At 45.2% G+C, this 13,949-nt stretch overlaps 1 protein-coding gene and 1 non-coding gene across 4 annotated transcripts in view; both read right to left on the reverse strand.

Moving 5' to 3' along the window:
• Positions 1-10,431, reverse strand: part of LOC147882359 (Met-10+ like family protein) — a 128,949-nt gene extending 118,518 nt beyond the window's left edge. For all 3 annotated transcript variants that reach the window (XR_015543901.1, XR_015543900.1, XM_087401034.1), the window contains exons 1-2: positions 9,336-10,431; positions 9,136-9,237 (exon numbers count right to left, since the gene is read on the reverse strand). Coding sequence is in view for 1 of the 3 variants with exons in the window: in XM_087401034.1 (XP_087257160.1) it covers positions 9,136-9,237; positions 9,336-10,340 (1,107 nt within the window). In the remaining 2 variants the exon portion in view is untranslated. The remainder of the gene's footprint in view (positions 1-9,135; positions 9,238-9,335) is intronic.
• A 2,605-nt stretch (positions 10,432-13,036) lies between these two features.
• Positions 13,037-13,141, reverse strand: LOC147882360 (U6 spliceosomal RNA). The gene has a single exon (XR_015543911.1). It is a non-coding gene; the product is annotated as a U6 spliceosomal RNA (small nuclear RNA).
• Positions 13,142-13,949: the final 808 nt, after the last annotated feature.

A 13,949-nucleotide genomic window follows, 5' to 3' on the forward strand; every position in this document is an offset into this window, starting at 1 on the left:
CCTCTACATCGATGAGCTTGAGACTTTCATGGGGGCTCTCGGAGGGACCGGTTGCTCACTTGCCGTGATGATCATCAAGATTCTTCTTTATGTAGATAACGTGGCACTCTTGTCATCCACACCTGAGGGGCTCCAGCGACACCTGGATGCACTGTAGGCTTTTTGTTTATCCCATGATTTGGAGGTCAACCTTGGCAAGACCAAGGTCATGATCTTTAACACCTCTCGAGCAAACATGCACCGGCAGCATTTCACTTTCAATGGGTCACCAGTTGAGATCGTATCCTCATACACTTACTTGGGGGTCATCTTCTTCGGCCCGATATTCACGATGAGACCAGCGATGCAGGCCAGACTGAGCAGGGGATACACCTCACTGGCTCGGCTAGAGAGATAGTGCTTCCACTCCCACTTCCAGGACCCTCAACCAAGGCTCTTCTCTTCGACTCCTTGGTCCGCGACCAGCCAGTATGTATGGCAGCCCTTGTTGGAGACCTGACATGTCAGAGATAGAGTGGACACGGGTGGAGCGCCTGCAGATCCTTATGCTCTCACGCATGATCCAGGGGAAACCATCTGTACCACATCATATCATTTAGGCCGCGTTTGGTGCTTCTCCACTCCAGCTAGATGCAACCTTTCAAACCATCACATATCTACACCGGGTTAGATCATATGGGGATTGCACATCAGGGAGACAGAGGTTGCCATGGTTGGCTCTCGATTCCTCCATGAGGTTAACAGTAGAGGGAGACGAGCGATGCTGGTATGCACGGACTCACAGATGGTTTGTGAGACTAGGGTTTCACATCGATAGGATACCTCCTTTTCTGTACAATTTGGATGCCCCTCCGGTACTCCCACCCACCATCCCGATCGGGCCACACACCAACCAGGTCATTCGAGAGGATCTCCTACAGCTACACACCTTTAGGACCTGCTTGGAGCCAAGGGAGCTTCCAATGAAGCTGAGCTTCTACAGAGATCACTGTCTTCGTATTTTGAAGGAGGGATTCATCACACCACCGGGGTACACTGAGCTTCATATGCCTCACTCGGATCTCCATCGAACAATTTCGGGTATCATCACACCGCCTCCGCATAGAGAGCGGCAGAGCAGAGGGGATCCCTAGGGAGCATCGCATATGCACATTGTGCGACTGTCAGGAGGTTGAGTTGGAGGAGCATTTTATTTTCAGGTGCCCAGTGTACTACGAGATCCGAGGTCGCTACCACTGTCTCTTCAGAGATGGCTCCGGGCTCCTTTCCAGATTCCTCGCCTACCCAGATCAAAGATGCCTCGCGGCCTTCATTCACGAGGAGGTCCGACAAAGAGAGTACTTACTCATGCGACAAGGCTTGGCCACACCATCAGACACCTCTCAGAGCAGGATCACAGAGTTCTTCCCATCGAGTGATATTGATCGTCCAGTCTCTAGCCGCAGACGTGACCAAGACCCTGACCTAACGACCACAGCACGACACACGAGGCATCGAGGGGACAAACAGATCACTTTGGGGGACCTCCTGTCATTGTTTAGACCCGAGACACGTCCCATGGGAGTCACGGTGGCTCTGGTCTTGCGTCGAGCCTCCTCCAGGAGACCGAGACGCACGGCACCCCTTGACAGCAGACCCCAACGTCCCATCACCGGCTATGCACCAACCAGGGCAACATGACATACGGAGGATTCCACTCCGCTATAGTCTTTTTTGTTTTCTTTTCATTGTCACACCCAGATGTATTTGATTATGTATGATCAGACTTAGGACTCAGCACGGGTGATGATGCTCGTTTAGTAGCTCCACCCTTACTGTAATTTGTATTAGGTTTTCTTTCAATCTCATAGACCCATTGGTTTTCCGAAGACTCTAATAAAATTTCTTTCTTTCTTTCTTTCAGCTCTCATTGCATCCATCCACTCTTTGCTGTCAAAAGCATCTTTATGGCACAAAGGCTCTTCATTGCAAGTTGTAAAAAGGAGTGCAAACTCAAGAAAGTGACTATGCATCTGTCTATTCCTTGATCTTGTTCGTGCAGCAAGAGGTTGATCTTGTTTGCTGTCCCTCAATGTGTCAAGAAGCCATCTGGGAACTTGCCTTTGTTGTCTATTGACAGCTCTTTCTTCAATCACTGCATCATGAATAGTGGGATCATTTTGTGCTGGAAGAGGAACCTGCAAATCAGCATGGGGTGCTAGCTGATCATTGCTTATTGGAGGGCCTACAGGAAGCTCATGTTGCTGGTCAAAATCCCCCTCTGAGGGAAGCAGAGGTAACCAAGAGTCAAAGGCATCAAACATGTCAACTTCTGGCTTAGCTTTGCAGTCCACAAAAGGAGAAGCCGAATGTTCAGCAAAGATTACATCTTTGCTGACAAAAATCTTCCCAGTATTTTGTTGGTACAACCGATACTCTCTCTCGCCTGGCTATAACCAATAAATATGCATTTGATTGCCTTATCATCAAGCTTATGTCTCAGCTGAGATGGTACATGAACATATGCAAGAGACCCAAAAACTCTCATGTGTGAAAGTGAAGGCTTCCTGCCTTTCCATGCTTCACAAGGTGTAACAGTCCTCAATGCCCTTGTAGATGATCTATTCAGCACATAGTTGGCACACATCACTGCATCAAGCCAAAATTTATTGAGCAAGGACTTGGCCTTAAGCATGCATCTAGCCATCTCCATAGTGGACATGTTCTTCCTTTTAGGAACAGGATTATGCTGAGTGTAAGGAGTAGTGCATGAGTGAACAATGCCCCGTGAAGGCAAAAATGCATCAAACTCCTTTGACATATACTCTCCCCCCCTATCTATGTTGAGGGTGACAAGCTTGCATCCTGATTCATTCTCAACCATATTCAGCCACCTCTGAAAGCATGAGAACACTTCAGATTTGGCTTTTAAAGCATATACCCAGCAATATCTTGTGAAGTCATCAATAAGAGTCATGAAATAGTTGTACCCCCCAATGGCATTTGTCCTCATTGGGCCACAGACATCACTGTGCACTAGCTGCAATTTCCTTTGTGGGAATTTTGGACAATTCTTTTGAAAAGGAAACCGATGCATCTTACCCAAAAGACAACCCTCACACACATGTTTGGAAACTATGTGAGTTTCAAGTACATCATTTGCCATGCCCTGTGAATGTAACTTGGCAAGAGCTCTATAATTCAGATGACCCATTCTCTCATGCCAAGGATGAGTTTCAGCAAGCTGTGAATCTGAAATAGCAAATGCTTCAATAGAAAGTGCAGCTGAGTGATGATCAAGGTGATAAAGCCCCTTTTGCAAAGTGCCAGTGAGAACTATGGCATTGTCATCACGAAGATCATATACTAAGCATCTGTATCCATCAAATATTACTCTGAAACCTGAAGTGGCAATTGCTAAAATTGAAATCAAGTTGACTTCAATTCCAGGCACAAAAAGAACATTTGTCAAAGTGACAGGATGGCTTGAAATGGATGTGAGCTGCACATCTCCAATTCCTTTTACAACATAGGAAGCATTATTAGCACATGTGACAGTCCCCCCTCGAGGTGCATTAGCTAAGGAATGAAACAAATGTCTGCAAGAGGTGACATGCTTGGAAGCACCACTATCAAAATACCAAGACTGAGCATCATTAGCAGTAAAGAATGCATCAACCTTGAAGGGATCAGCAATGGATAGCCCATGCCCAATCATCCTGGAGAGCATGTGCATGTGAGGCATCTGCTGGCTTATGGGATTCAATTGCATGTGAGGCATTGACTATCAATCCTTCTTTCTTTTTCTCCGAAGCAATGCGCTTCCTGCATTCTGAAATTTCATGCCTTGGCTTGCGACAATAGTTGCATCTTTTCTTCTTTGACTTATCTGCCGTAATTTGAGATACATTGGAGGAATTGCCACTGTTAGGCGCAAATTTGAGCTTGCCCATAGGCTTGGAAGCCTTGCCTTTTCCTATCTGCAATGAAGAAAATGCATGATCAGGAATAGTAGCTTGCCTATTAGCACGACTTTGCTCTTCCTGCAAAAGCAAAGTGACTAACTGATCAAAGGAGTAGTGGTCTGGATTACCCATGGCCACTAGTCGAAGGGTTGTAGCAAACCCTTGATATGTATCTGGCAGCCCATTCAATGTGGTACTGACAAGCTGAGAATTTGGCACCACCTCATCAATATTGGCAAGTTGTTCCATGAGGTCCTTGACCTTTGTCAAGTATGCATCCATAGAGTCACCTTCATTCATGCTGACTTCCTGCAATTGCCTTCTTAAATATGCAAGACGTGCCTCATTGCGAATCTAATAAAGAGAAGCCAATTTGTCCCAAGCATCTTTTGCTGTCCTGCATGACCGGATGTGTGGAATAATGATTCTCTTGCATGATAAAGCAATACAAGAATGTGCATTTGCATCTCTTGCATCCCATCTTGTTTGTTCCTGAGTTGGAGGAGCAGCAGCAGGGGTGCTAGAGGATAAAACATCAGGAGGAGTACCCTCTGCAGAGGGACCAGCAGTAGGGGCAGCCATTGTGGCATTGGCTGGCCTCATACCAATCCCATAAACAATGTTCCAAAAATGCCTTGCAACAAGAATATGTTTCATGAGATAAGACCGGTGCCATCCAACTTATCATCTTCACGAAGAATGCCAGATAAATCATGATTGTTGCTAGCCATTGCAAAATGGGACAAGTCAAAAATGCACTAACAAAGTGACCCAAAAGATAGCCTCAAGGCTTGCAACTGCAAAAAAATAGGACTTGCTGTCCAAATCTGCAAAAGCCCCAAAATAAGCTGTAATTTGCAAATGTGATCAAATGGCCTGCAATTTCTTGCCAATTTCACTACAAATCTAAAAGTATCGTGCAATCTGCCTGCAATAGACCCAAAAGCCCCAATTTGTAGAGCAAAACTGAGCCAAAAATGGGGCAAATTCAAGAAAAGCCCCAAATTGTCTGCAAATCTCCAATCTACCTGCAAAGTCGTACCCCGAATGCAAAAGCCCCAAATGTCACCAAAAAATTTGTAGATCTACTGCAATGCAATGTCTGCTCCCAAAATCGAAGCCAAACGATGGCTGGTGCACAACTTAGCTTGCAAATGAAGGACACCGAACACCTTCAGCCTGCAAACAAATCCTACAGTACAAAACCGTACGAAATCTGTACAGTGTACAGACGATTGTACGGATGAAGCGGCACGAAAATATACGCATGTCAAAAATCGAAAATGTACGGATAGTACGAAATCCGTACGACTGTATGGGCAGTACGAAAATCCATTCAGCTTTATGAACAATTTCTGACGCACAACACAAAAAAATCCGTACGACTGTACGAACGAGTTGACGCGCCGAACGGAAATCCGTACAATTGTACGGACTATAAGGAATCATACGAACGAGCTAACACGTCGGGGCTGTGCAAGAAGTCCAGGAGCTGTGGCTTAACGATGGAGCTGAAATACGGGAGCTAGAGCTGGAAGCAGGAAGCTAGGAGTAGGGAGCAAGTCCGGGAAGGAAGTGCTCTAATACCACTGTAGGCTCACGGAAGCAAAAGGATGCACAAGAGTGGAGCAAGAAGTGGAAGCCATCACATCAACTAGAAGAATGAAAATGGAAGTACAAAGTACTATAAAAGAGAACCCTAGGACCTAGTGTCCTAGTGGTACCACTAGTACTAGGTGTCATAAGACACTAAAAGTACTAGGTGACCTAAGTGCCAATAACTAAAGCTACATGGCACATACCAAGGCCCACAGGGCATCAATATGACCGGGAGAAGATGGCCTACACTTGAACAGGATGCAGAGTTTGCTCAGGCAACTAAACGATCTTGAAGCTAAGGTGGAGGATGAAGACAAAAAGGCGATACTACTGAAGAGTCTACCAATTGATCAGTATGAGGAGACAGTAAGAATCTTAAGGCTTGATGAGGACATGGATTTTTTGCATTGCACTGGGATGCTGCTCAGCGAGGAGAAGCGCACAAATGCAAACACCTATGACCCAAGAGTGTTTGCAGTGATCCCTAGGGCTGCCTTTATGGGGCCTAAAGCTGCCATTTATGGGGCCTAGGGCTGCATTTATGGGGCCAAGGGACCAGCCAACCAGCCCCAAAAGCCCTATAAATAGGGGGCCTCCAGGCCCTCTTTCCTCATTTAGTTTCCCCCCTCCTTCAGCCTCCTACAACTCTCCTCAGCCCCCTCTGAACAGCCTGACACTCACCCCCAATGGCCCTCTGACCAGCGTCAGCCTTGGCAAAAGTTCAGCCCTCTGGGAAGGTGTTCACGTAGCACATCAGACGCGGAGTCAGGACAGCGAGCAGAGTAAGGTTTGGGGTCTGTTTCAGCAGCTCTTTTCAGTTCTCTCTTACAGTTTTACACAGCTCATTCTCAGCTCTTTATTTCAGTCATCTCTCAGCTCTCTTATAGGATCTCTCACTCCTAGCTTTCACTCTCTCACTCACGCAGTAACCCTGCATTCTGGTGGACAGCACAAGCCTCTCCCTTGCCTTGCAGAAGCGTCCTACATCGTCAGTGTGGACAGCATCAAGGTCTCGGTATTGGTCGGCGTTGCCTCTCAGGTCTTTGGGTCTGCTCTACGTGTGCACAGTGAGCTCTTCAGAAAGCGCGTTCCGTGCTCTTTTAAAGAGTGTTCTTTGTATTTCTCAGTTTTCCAAGTATAAAGCAAATTCTCCCCTGATTGGGGGAGGGGGCCCTCAGTGGGTACAGGGACCCAATCGGTTGTCGACTCTACTCTCTCTCTACCCTCATCTCCTTTTTCTCTCTATGGTGTACAACGCTAATTCCTCGCTAAAGGTAAATTTAAAGAAGGTCTTGCTGTGAATTACACGACCAGATTACCGTTGCATGTTACATGTCTATCCATGTTCCATTGGCAGATTCTACATACACCAGGAGCACAAAATAGAGTGGCTGATGAATTGTCCAAGAGGCCTCAAGTCGATAATGTCACTATTGCATATCATAGAGATCTTGAGAACATCAAAGATCAATATTTGCATGCTCCGGATTTCGGAGAGATTAGGAGGAACTTGTAAGGACAATCAACCAGCCAATACTCCCTTAAAGAAGGGTGTCTTATGAAGGATGATTACTAATGTATTACCCAAGACATGAGGAAGAAAGTGATGAAGGAGTACCATGATCCACCTTTTATACATGTCACCGAGGCATTACTCCTACCAATCAAGCCTTGGAGAGAGACTTCTTTTGGCGAGGTAAAGATATTCATAAGTTTGTGACGGAATGTCTTACTTGCCAAAAAGTAAAGTATGACAGGCAAAAACTCCAAGACTCTTTATGCCTCTTCCCGTGCTTGGGAAACCACACCCATTGATTTCATCTTTGATCTTCCTAGATCAAAGTATGGGAATGATGGAATATGGACTATTATTGACATATTCAGCAAACAGGCACTTCATACCTATGAAGAAGACTATCAAGGGGGAACACATGGCAAGAGTGTTTTTGGCTCAGATTTTCAAGCACCATGGAATGCCCCAATTCATAGTAGGTCCCAGGATGGCCAGCTTGTTTTGGAGAGCTTTGTTTGATAACATGGGAACAAAATAAGATGTTTTAGAGATCTCAGGATGGAGGACGGTGACGGCAATGGAGGTGACCACATCCCATCTACATCATACTCTCTCCCATCTAGATTCTGATCTACATGAAAAGCTCGTACAGGACCTGGGCTTGCAGAAGCAGCTACCTAGTTAGGGTTCTTTGTTGACAAACAACTCAAAGTTTTCTCCATTGGTATCCAAAAGAGACGAAAGGTCGCTGTTTGAGAGCAGCTACCAAGACAACAGAGGCTGGCCTGCTGATGGAGACGAACGGGAATGGAAACGAATACTTTATTGAGAGACAAAGCATACTCCTTTCCTCTAGCACAGGGGGACAAAGTTCTCATGCAGGAAGAGGAGGACGTGGTGGTGGGGAGATGGAGAGGCCATTGATGACTTTGGGCGGGGTTGGCGCTAAAAATTTTTACGCTCATTCTCTCCATCTCTTCCATGCACAATGTGCGCGGATATTCTTCTAGCGGAAAGAGATGTATCAGATAGGCGCTAGAAGATGGGAAGCATTTCCTACAGGCAGGAGCGAAATTTGCTCTAATACCACTGTAAGAAATCCTAGATTTACTATATTTGTGCTAAGGAACAGAAAGGAGACTGAAATAGCAGAGAACAAGGAATATTTGTATTGCTTGAGTGTCTGTAGTGTGTCATCCATACAGCTGGGCCTCTCTTATATAGAGAGTGAAGAGTCACACATGGAAAGGTGTGTACTCCAAAGTGTATGTGCATGAAGAGGTGTGTACCCCTTGTGAAGGGTGTGACCCTTGATGAGAGGGTACATTACAATGGGAGTGTCTCTTCAATAGAATGTCTCTTGTGAAGGGTTGTGCCTCATAGGAAGTGTCCCGTCGAAAGGGCATACCCTTCCACAAGTGTCCATTCATCAAACCATCCATAAGTCTAAGATATAGAGAAAGGAATACGTCACAAATCGTGACAGAGAGAGAGAGGTGTAGTTAGGAGGAGGTAGTGAGGTCTGAGTAGAGGAGTGCGAAGGGAGTCGTGAGAGAGCGTAGGGCTGAGGCGAACCAAGGGGGATCCCACGTACGGCTGGCTGCTCGGGGGACGCGATGGCAGGTAGAAGAGGAGCTCAAGAAGGTGCGCAACAGGCTAGGGCCAGATCGCGATCTAGGCCGGGTGCAGTTATTTTCCAGTTGGGTTTGGTTATTTTCCAGTTACATGCTCACAATAGAGAAGTCTCAGAGACCCAGCATTTGGGATTGCCTGCTGGGCACGGGAGGTTTGGAGAGAGCTTTAAGGATGGTCTTTGCTGGGATACAAGATGAGATACATCAGCCTCGGAAACACTGGCCAGCATTTGGCTTGATATGATTCATACTCTCAGCATTCTTATGAACAAGTTTCACTGCGTGGTGGCTCCTATGTGGAAGCCGGTAGTTAATCTCACTATCATTGGGAGATACAAGAAATAAACTGTCAGCATTTGCAAATCCTCTCATCTGTGTTGTGGAAGGTTTGGAAGACATAACATCTGTGTTGCATGTCGCTGTACTCTGTGAAAGGATAGCTTACCTCTTCCATAGACCAATACTCGTAAAACAATGTGAGCTTGCAAGGAACGATCTCTCGCTTTGGCCGGCCTTTGTTGTGGGCAATTTTTTCATTAAGCAACACCTGATGAAATCAAAATGCATTAATTTTTGTGGAGAGGACATCTCAAACATTTCTAAACAGGCAATTCAAGGACATCTACAGACAAGGTTTCCAGCGACCTGCACAGCCATGGGGAGCTCAGAGGCAGATTTTCCAGCATATTTGGCATCCAGCAACAATAAGCGTGTTGGGCCAATCCATTTTTTGATCCCGAATCCCACATTCAGAAGGCTTGCCTCGTCAGAATTACAACTTAATCTTTCTTCAGCTACTTCAACGTGACAAAGTTTGCCCTTGATATATTTTGCAGGCTTGTCCGTTTCGTTTCGTTTGATTTTACGAGCTTTAGTTATAGGCCGGGAGATTCGTTTCAAGTGTGGGAAGTCCATTTTCTCCACGGCCCGGATTCGTTTTGACAAGCTTGAGGAGCATTGCTGGGCGCCATAAACTGCGTTGAGTAAGGAATCGATATCAGTTGCGCTTGCTTCCTTACTGTCTCGCAAAAGGCTCTTCACGTCGTCCTCCAGATCATCCCCTTCAACCCTTGCCACATTTTTAATGCGCGGCCAATTCAATAGATGTCCACGAATGCGATTAGCGATACTCCGACATTCTGCTGCAGGTACTCTTACAGCAGCAATATCATACTCTCGGGCAAAGTCAAGTTTGTCGAAAGGTTTCCTCAGTGACTGCGAAGGCAGGTCATGCATCTGTAATCCACATTTCTCCCGTGAATCGAAAAACAAGCCGTCTGTGAAAGCTGTCTCCAAGTCCGTATCAGAATCATCTGAGAAAGCAAAATCTAGCTGCGTGTGCATATCCCATTCTTCTTGCGAATTGGACGGCCTGGCAAGCTTCCTTCCGTTCTGAATGGACGGTCTAAGATCACTCTCGAAGTCAGGCAAGAAGGTCTCAGGCAGGCTCAGATGCGCAGCAGAGAAAATGGAAGGTTGTCCGAGGTGTGAAACGATGACAGAGGAAGCAGGGAAGGCATGAGCGGCGTGGATATGGAATGGCAGGGGCAAAGCTTGCAAATCAACGATGCCATAGCTTAGGTGAAGAAGATGTGGAACAGAGAAGGGGCAAAGCGCAGGTAGACTGCAGAGGCAAAAAGAATGCACCATGTGTGACAGATTTCACTCTCCTCCGTTGTAATCCTGTATTCCATAATATACACATTTGCTTTCCCACAAAATTCTGTTCTGTGCTGTTGTGCTTTACCAAATCCTGGCCTCGAGAGAGAGAATAACGAGTAGGGAACAGCCATGTGTAGGCCCTTCCCGGTTTAGTGGAGGGCCATGGGGAGGCCATCCCGGGCTGATATCCGATGGCTTTCGAACCGAAATGGCCTCCACTTGGCCATACCCGATAACGACCAGGTGTCACTTCACGCCATGTGGATTCCATGTCGTCGATTTTTGGGATTGGCGCCAATTTTTGGAAGGCCATCTTCTAGGACTTAACCTCTTGGAGGAGTTGCTCATCGCCCTCTACCCTTTCTCCCTCCATTCCTAGCTACAGCACCTCTTGGAGCTTCTCTTAAGCTTCAGTTGCACCCTCTATACCTTCTCCCTCTCTCTCCCTCTATCGGAGCTGTTCTCTCCCTCCAAGCTGCACTTTCTAGTCCACTATTGTTGTTGTCAGCACCTCTTGTAGTAGCTGCTCATTCTCTCTCCACTCCTAGCTACAGCACCTCCTACAGCAGCAGCTCCTCTACTCTTTCTTCCTCCATTCCTAGCTATAGTACCGCTTGTAGTGGTTGCTCATCCCCCTCTGTTCTTTCTCCCTCCATTCCTAGCTACAACACCTCCTGAACAATATGGAGAATCTTCAGAGCTGAGAAATCAAACATATCTTTGTTGGTGTCCATTTTCTTTTAATGTGACTATGTACCTCAATTCGTTTCCTCCATCGCTTAGAAGCTGCATTGACTTCTTCAACCACGATGCCCCCTCAGCGCCCATCATCTCTACTCTTTTCCAAAGCTTTGTGTTTACATGACCGACCTAGAGGAGAGGAGAATTAGCCACGTGTCATCCTTTGAGTGGGCGAATTAAAGCAAGGTTTGCAATTTTGAGAGGAGAACTAGCCACGTGTCATCATTTTAGTGGGTGCAATAAGATTCCATATTTAGCTCAAAGGTATAGAGTTAACTAAAGCGCAAAGAAAGCGATAACTAAAGAGTTCCTTCGTAGTTCTGCCTCATTATCTTCTACATTATCCACCAACTTTTACTTTCGAAAGAATGATCGTCATGATATTTGTCTGGTTCTTCAATTGTGTCAAAGCATGGACACTATGCTGGGCTCTATGGGATCCCCCTTCTTCGGCCACAGCTCCAATTAGTTCACCAACGGCTTCTCGCTTGGCCACCCCGACTCTTTCGTCCAACGGTTGACGCACAAGTATGCCAGTTTTAGCCTTGCTGCAACTCTTCATCGCTTTGATCCGTAGAACAGACTATTGCAATTGCGAAACCCGTGAGTTTTGTACGCACCTTATACGTTGATCTGTCATCCGTGTTTTTAGAGGGATTTGAGAGGGATAGTCTATTATGGCATCAGTATGAACGTATCGAATCTGGGAACCAATCTGCATCTAAGCAAGGAGAAAGAGTTGCAGGAGGAAGATGACGATGTACAAATTACTGGCTCCACTCCACCAAAATGATTGACTCGGACCTGGGAGAAGAAAACCGAGACAGCAAGCAACAGAGATTAGGGACGAGATCAGGCCAACAACCCCCAACGACCAGTTACGAATAAGGCTTGCGACCATGTGAATGTGTCCTTCAATGGAAACATCACCCATCTCACACATGTTTTCATGATTATCCATTTGCTCTCTATAACCTTGGCAGACAGACATACATGTAGAAGCTTGGACATACACTCCATAGAGCCGTTGCACAATCAAGTGGAGATTGAAAGCACAAAGCATATTTTAGCCAATTTCCAAAGTATATTTTAGCTAGTCAATCGAAATCTCAATCAAAGCAAAATTTGTGATACATAATGTTTTGGGCTCGACTTTGGAAAAATACAAAATTGAATTACAATTCCAAGATAGCATAGAACCTCACCTTGATTCCAACAAGCCTCCCTTCCAATTCCTCATCTTTATTTTAGAACACATTAGGCTTCACAAGAAGCCTTGGTGTCTTAACTTGTAGCTTCACTTTCTTGGCTAGCTCACTGATGGATGTATCCCCAGTGGGGTGCTGATTAGTGGACTGATTGACTAGTTCAAATACTGGCAGCAGTGTATAACCAGACACTGTGCTAGCATTCATAATGCCTTCGAGAGCTCTGTCACTAGATATCGCTAACACTTGCACAACTCCTGCAACTTGTCTCTTGAAACCGCAGGTTCCTTCTAATTCTTGCTCGAGCGTACTATTTTGCGTATGTTTATGCCTTTCAATCAATTTCATGGGTTTGTCTTCACAACATCGAGCTTGCAATTTGAGTGAAATTTGCAAGTTGCATCAATTGGTATGTGGTGTGAAAAGCGAAAATTTATGTTGGCGTCAACACACTTCCAGGGAAATTTTTATCATCAAAGGAAGCATGCTTAGGGTTAGGGTTAGGGTTTGGCCCTATTGCCCTAGAGGTATGGTGCAATTTACAACATCCTCAACTTATCAAAGGTAAACCTTTTATATATCAATTATATAAGGCAAAACAGAGAGCTGAGCTGAAAGCAAAATAGAGAACCACAATTGAAAAGAAAAGCTAATGAGAGAGGGGCTCACTCTCTCATTTTATAAATAACCGGAGAGGAAGTGTGCCACTTCTCCCCATACATCATGTATGGATTTATTTATTTTTAGCTTTCTTAATTTGTGCATATCTCCTTTGTGCAAGGGCCATGCTAATCTTTTCTGTAAATTTGTTCCAATTTTATTAGATGTCTCTGAAGAGACTTGAAAACTTTCTCATTTCACATTTTCTATAAAATTATAATTTTACCTAACCAATTCTTTATTTCTTTATGCATGTTCTTAATAATGGTGAGGGAGCAATCTGAAGTCAAATGAAACGATCATGGTGGATGCAAATTGACGAGCAATAATACCAACATTCATGCCATTGTAGTCCATCTCATTATATCTTAAAGGTCACAATGATGATTACTTACATGCTATCGAAAAGAGAAGTCAAAGGCTCATGCAACCAATCCCTTACTCGTAATTGTTCAGATTCAAATTTCAAAAAGTGCTAATCTTTGTCCATGAATAATAAAGGTACTATCCCCAATATTTACAGAGAGGATCAGGTCCAATGGACCTGATGTTGTGTCTCGTCTCCAAAATTTTGTGACTTCTTTTTCTACCTCCTTTAACAAAATGCTAAAGTTTAATTATCGTTCCAAATTAGCAATTAGATATAAAAGATTGTGTTTAGGGCAACTTTATTTGGCATCATTGATTGATTCCTCGGGCATTTAAAAAGTGACGCCTTCCTTCATGCATCAATTCACTATGGATGATCATCATGAAATGACTTTTGGAATCCAAATGTGGATGCTGACATTGCACAGGTCACTTCTGTCCATTTTCCTCCCTTACTCAAAGCTAACAACACTCCCTTGCAGGAGAATGAGTTATGAGGCACTAGAAACACTCTCGCCCAGTTGCCAGATAATGGGAGTAGACCCTCATAGAAGACAGCAAGGTCCTCATAGCAGGCGTGGTCCAGGAATTCAAAGGAGGATTGTTCACCCCCCCGTTC

This window comes from Dipteris shenzhenensis, chromosome 29 (assembly GCF_047967505.1).
Source record: "Dipteris shenzhenensis isolate YYH24624 ecotype China chromosome 29, Dip_SZ_1.0, whole genome shotgun sequence".
Classification (NCBI taxonomy): Eukaryota; Viridiplantae; Streptophyta; class Polypodiopsida; order Gleicheniales; family Dipteridaceae; genus Dipteris; species Dipteris shenzhenensis.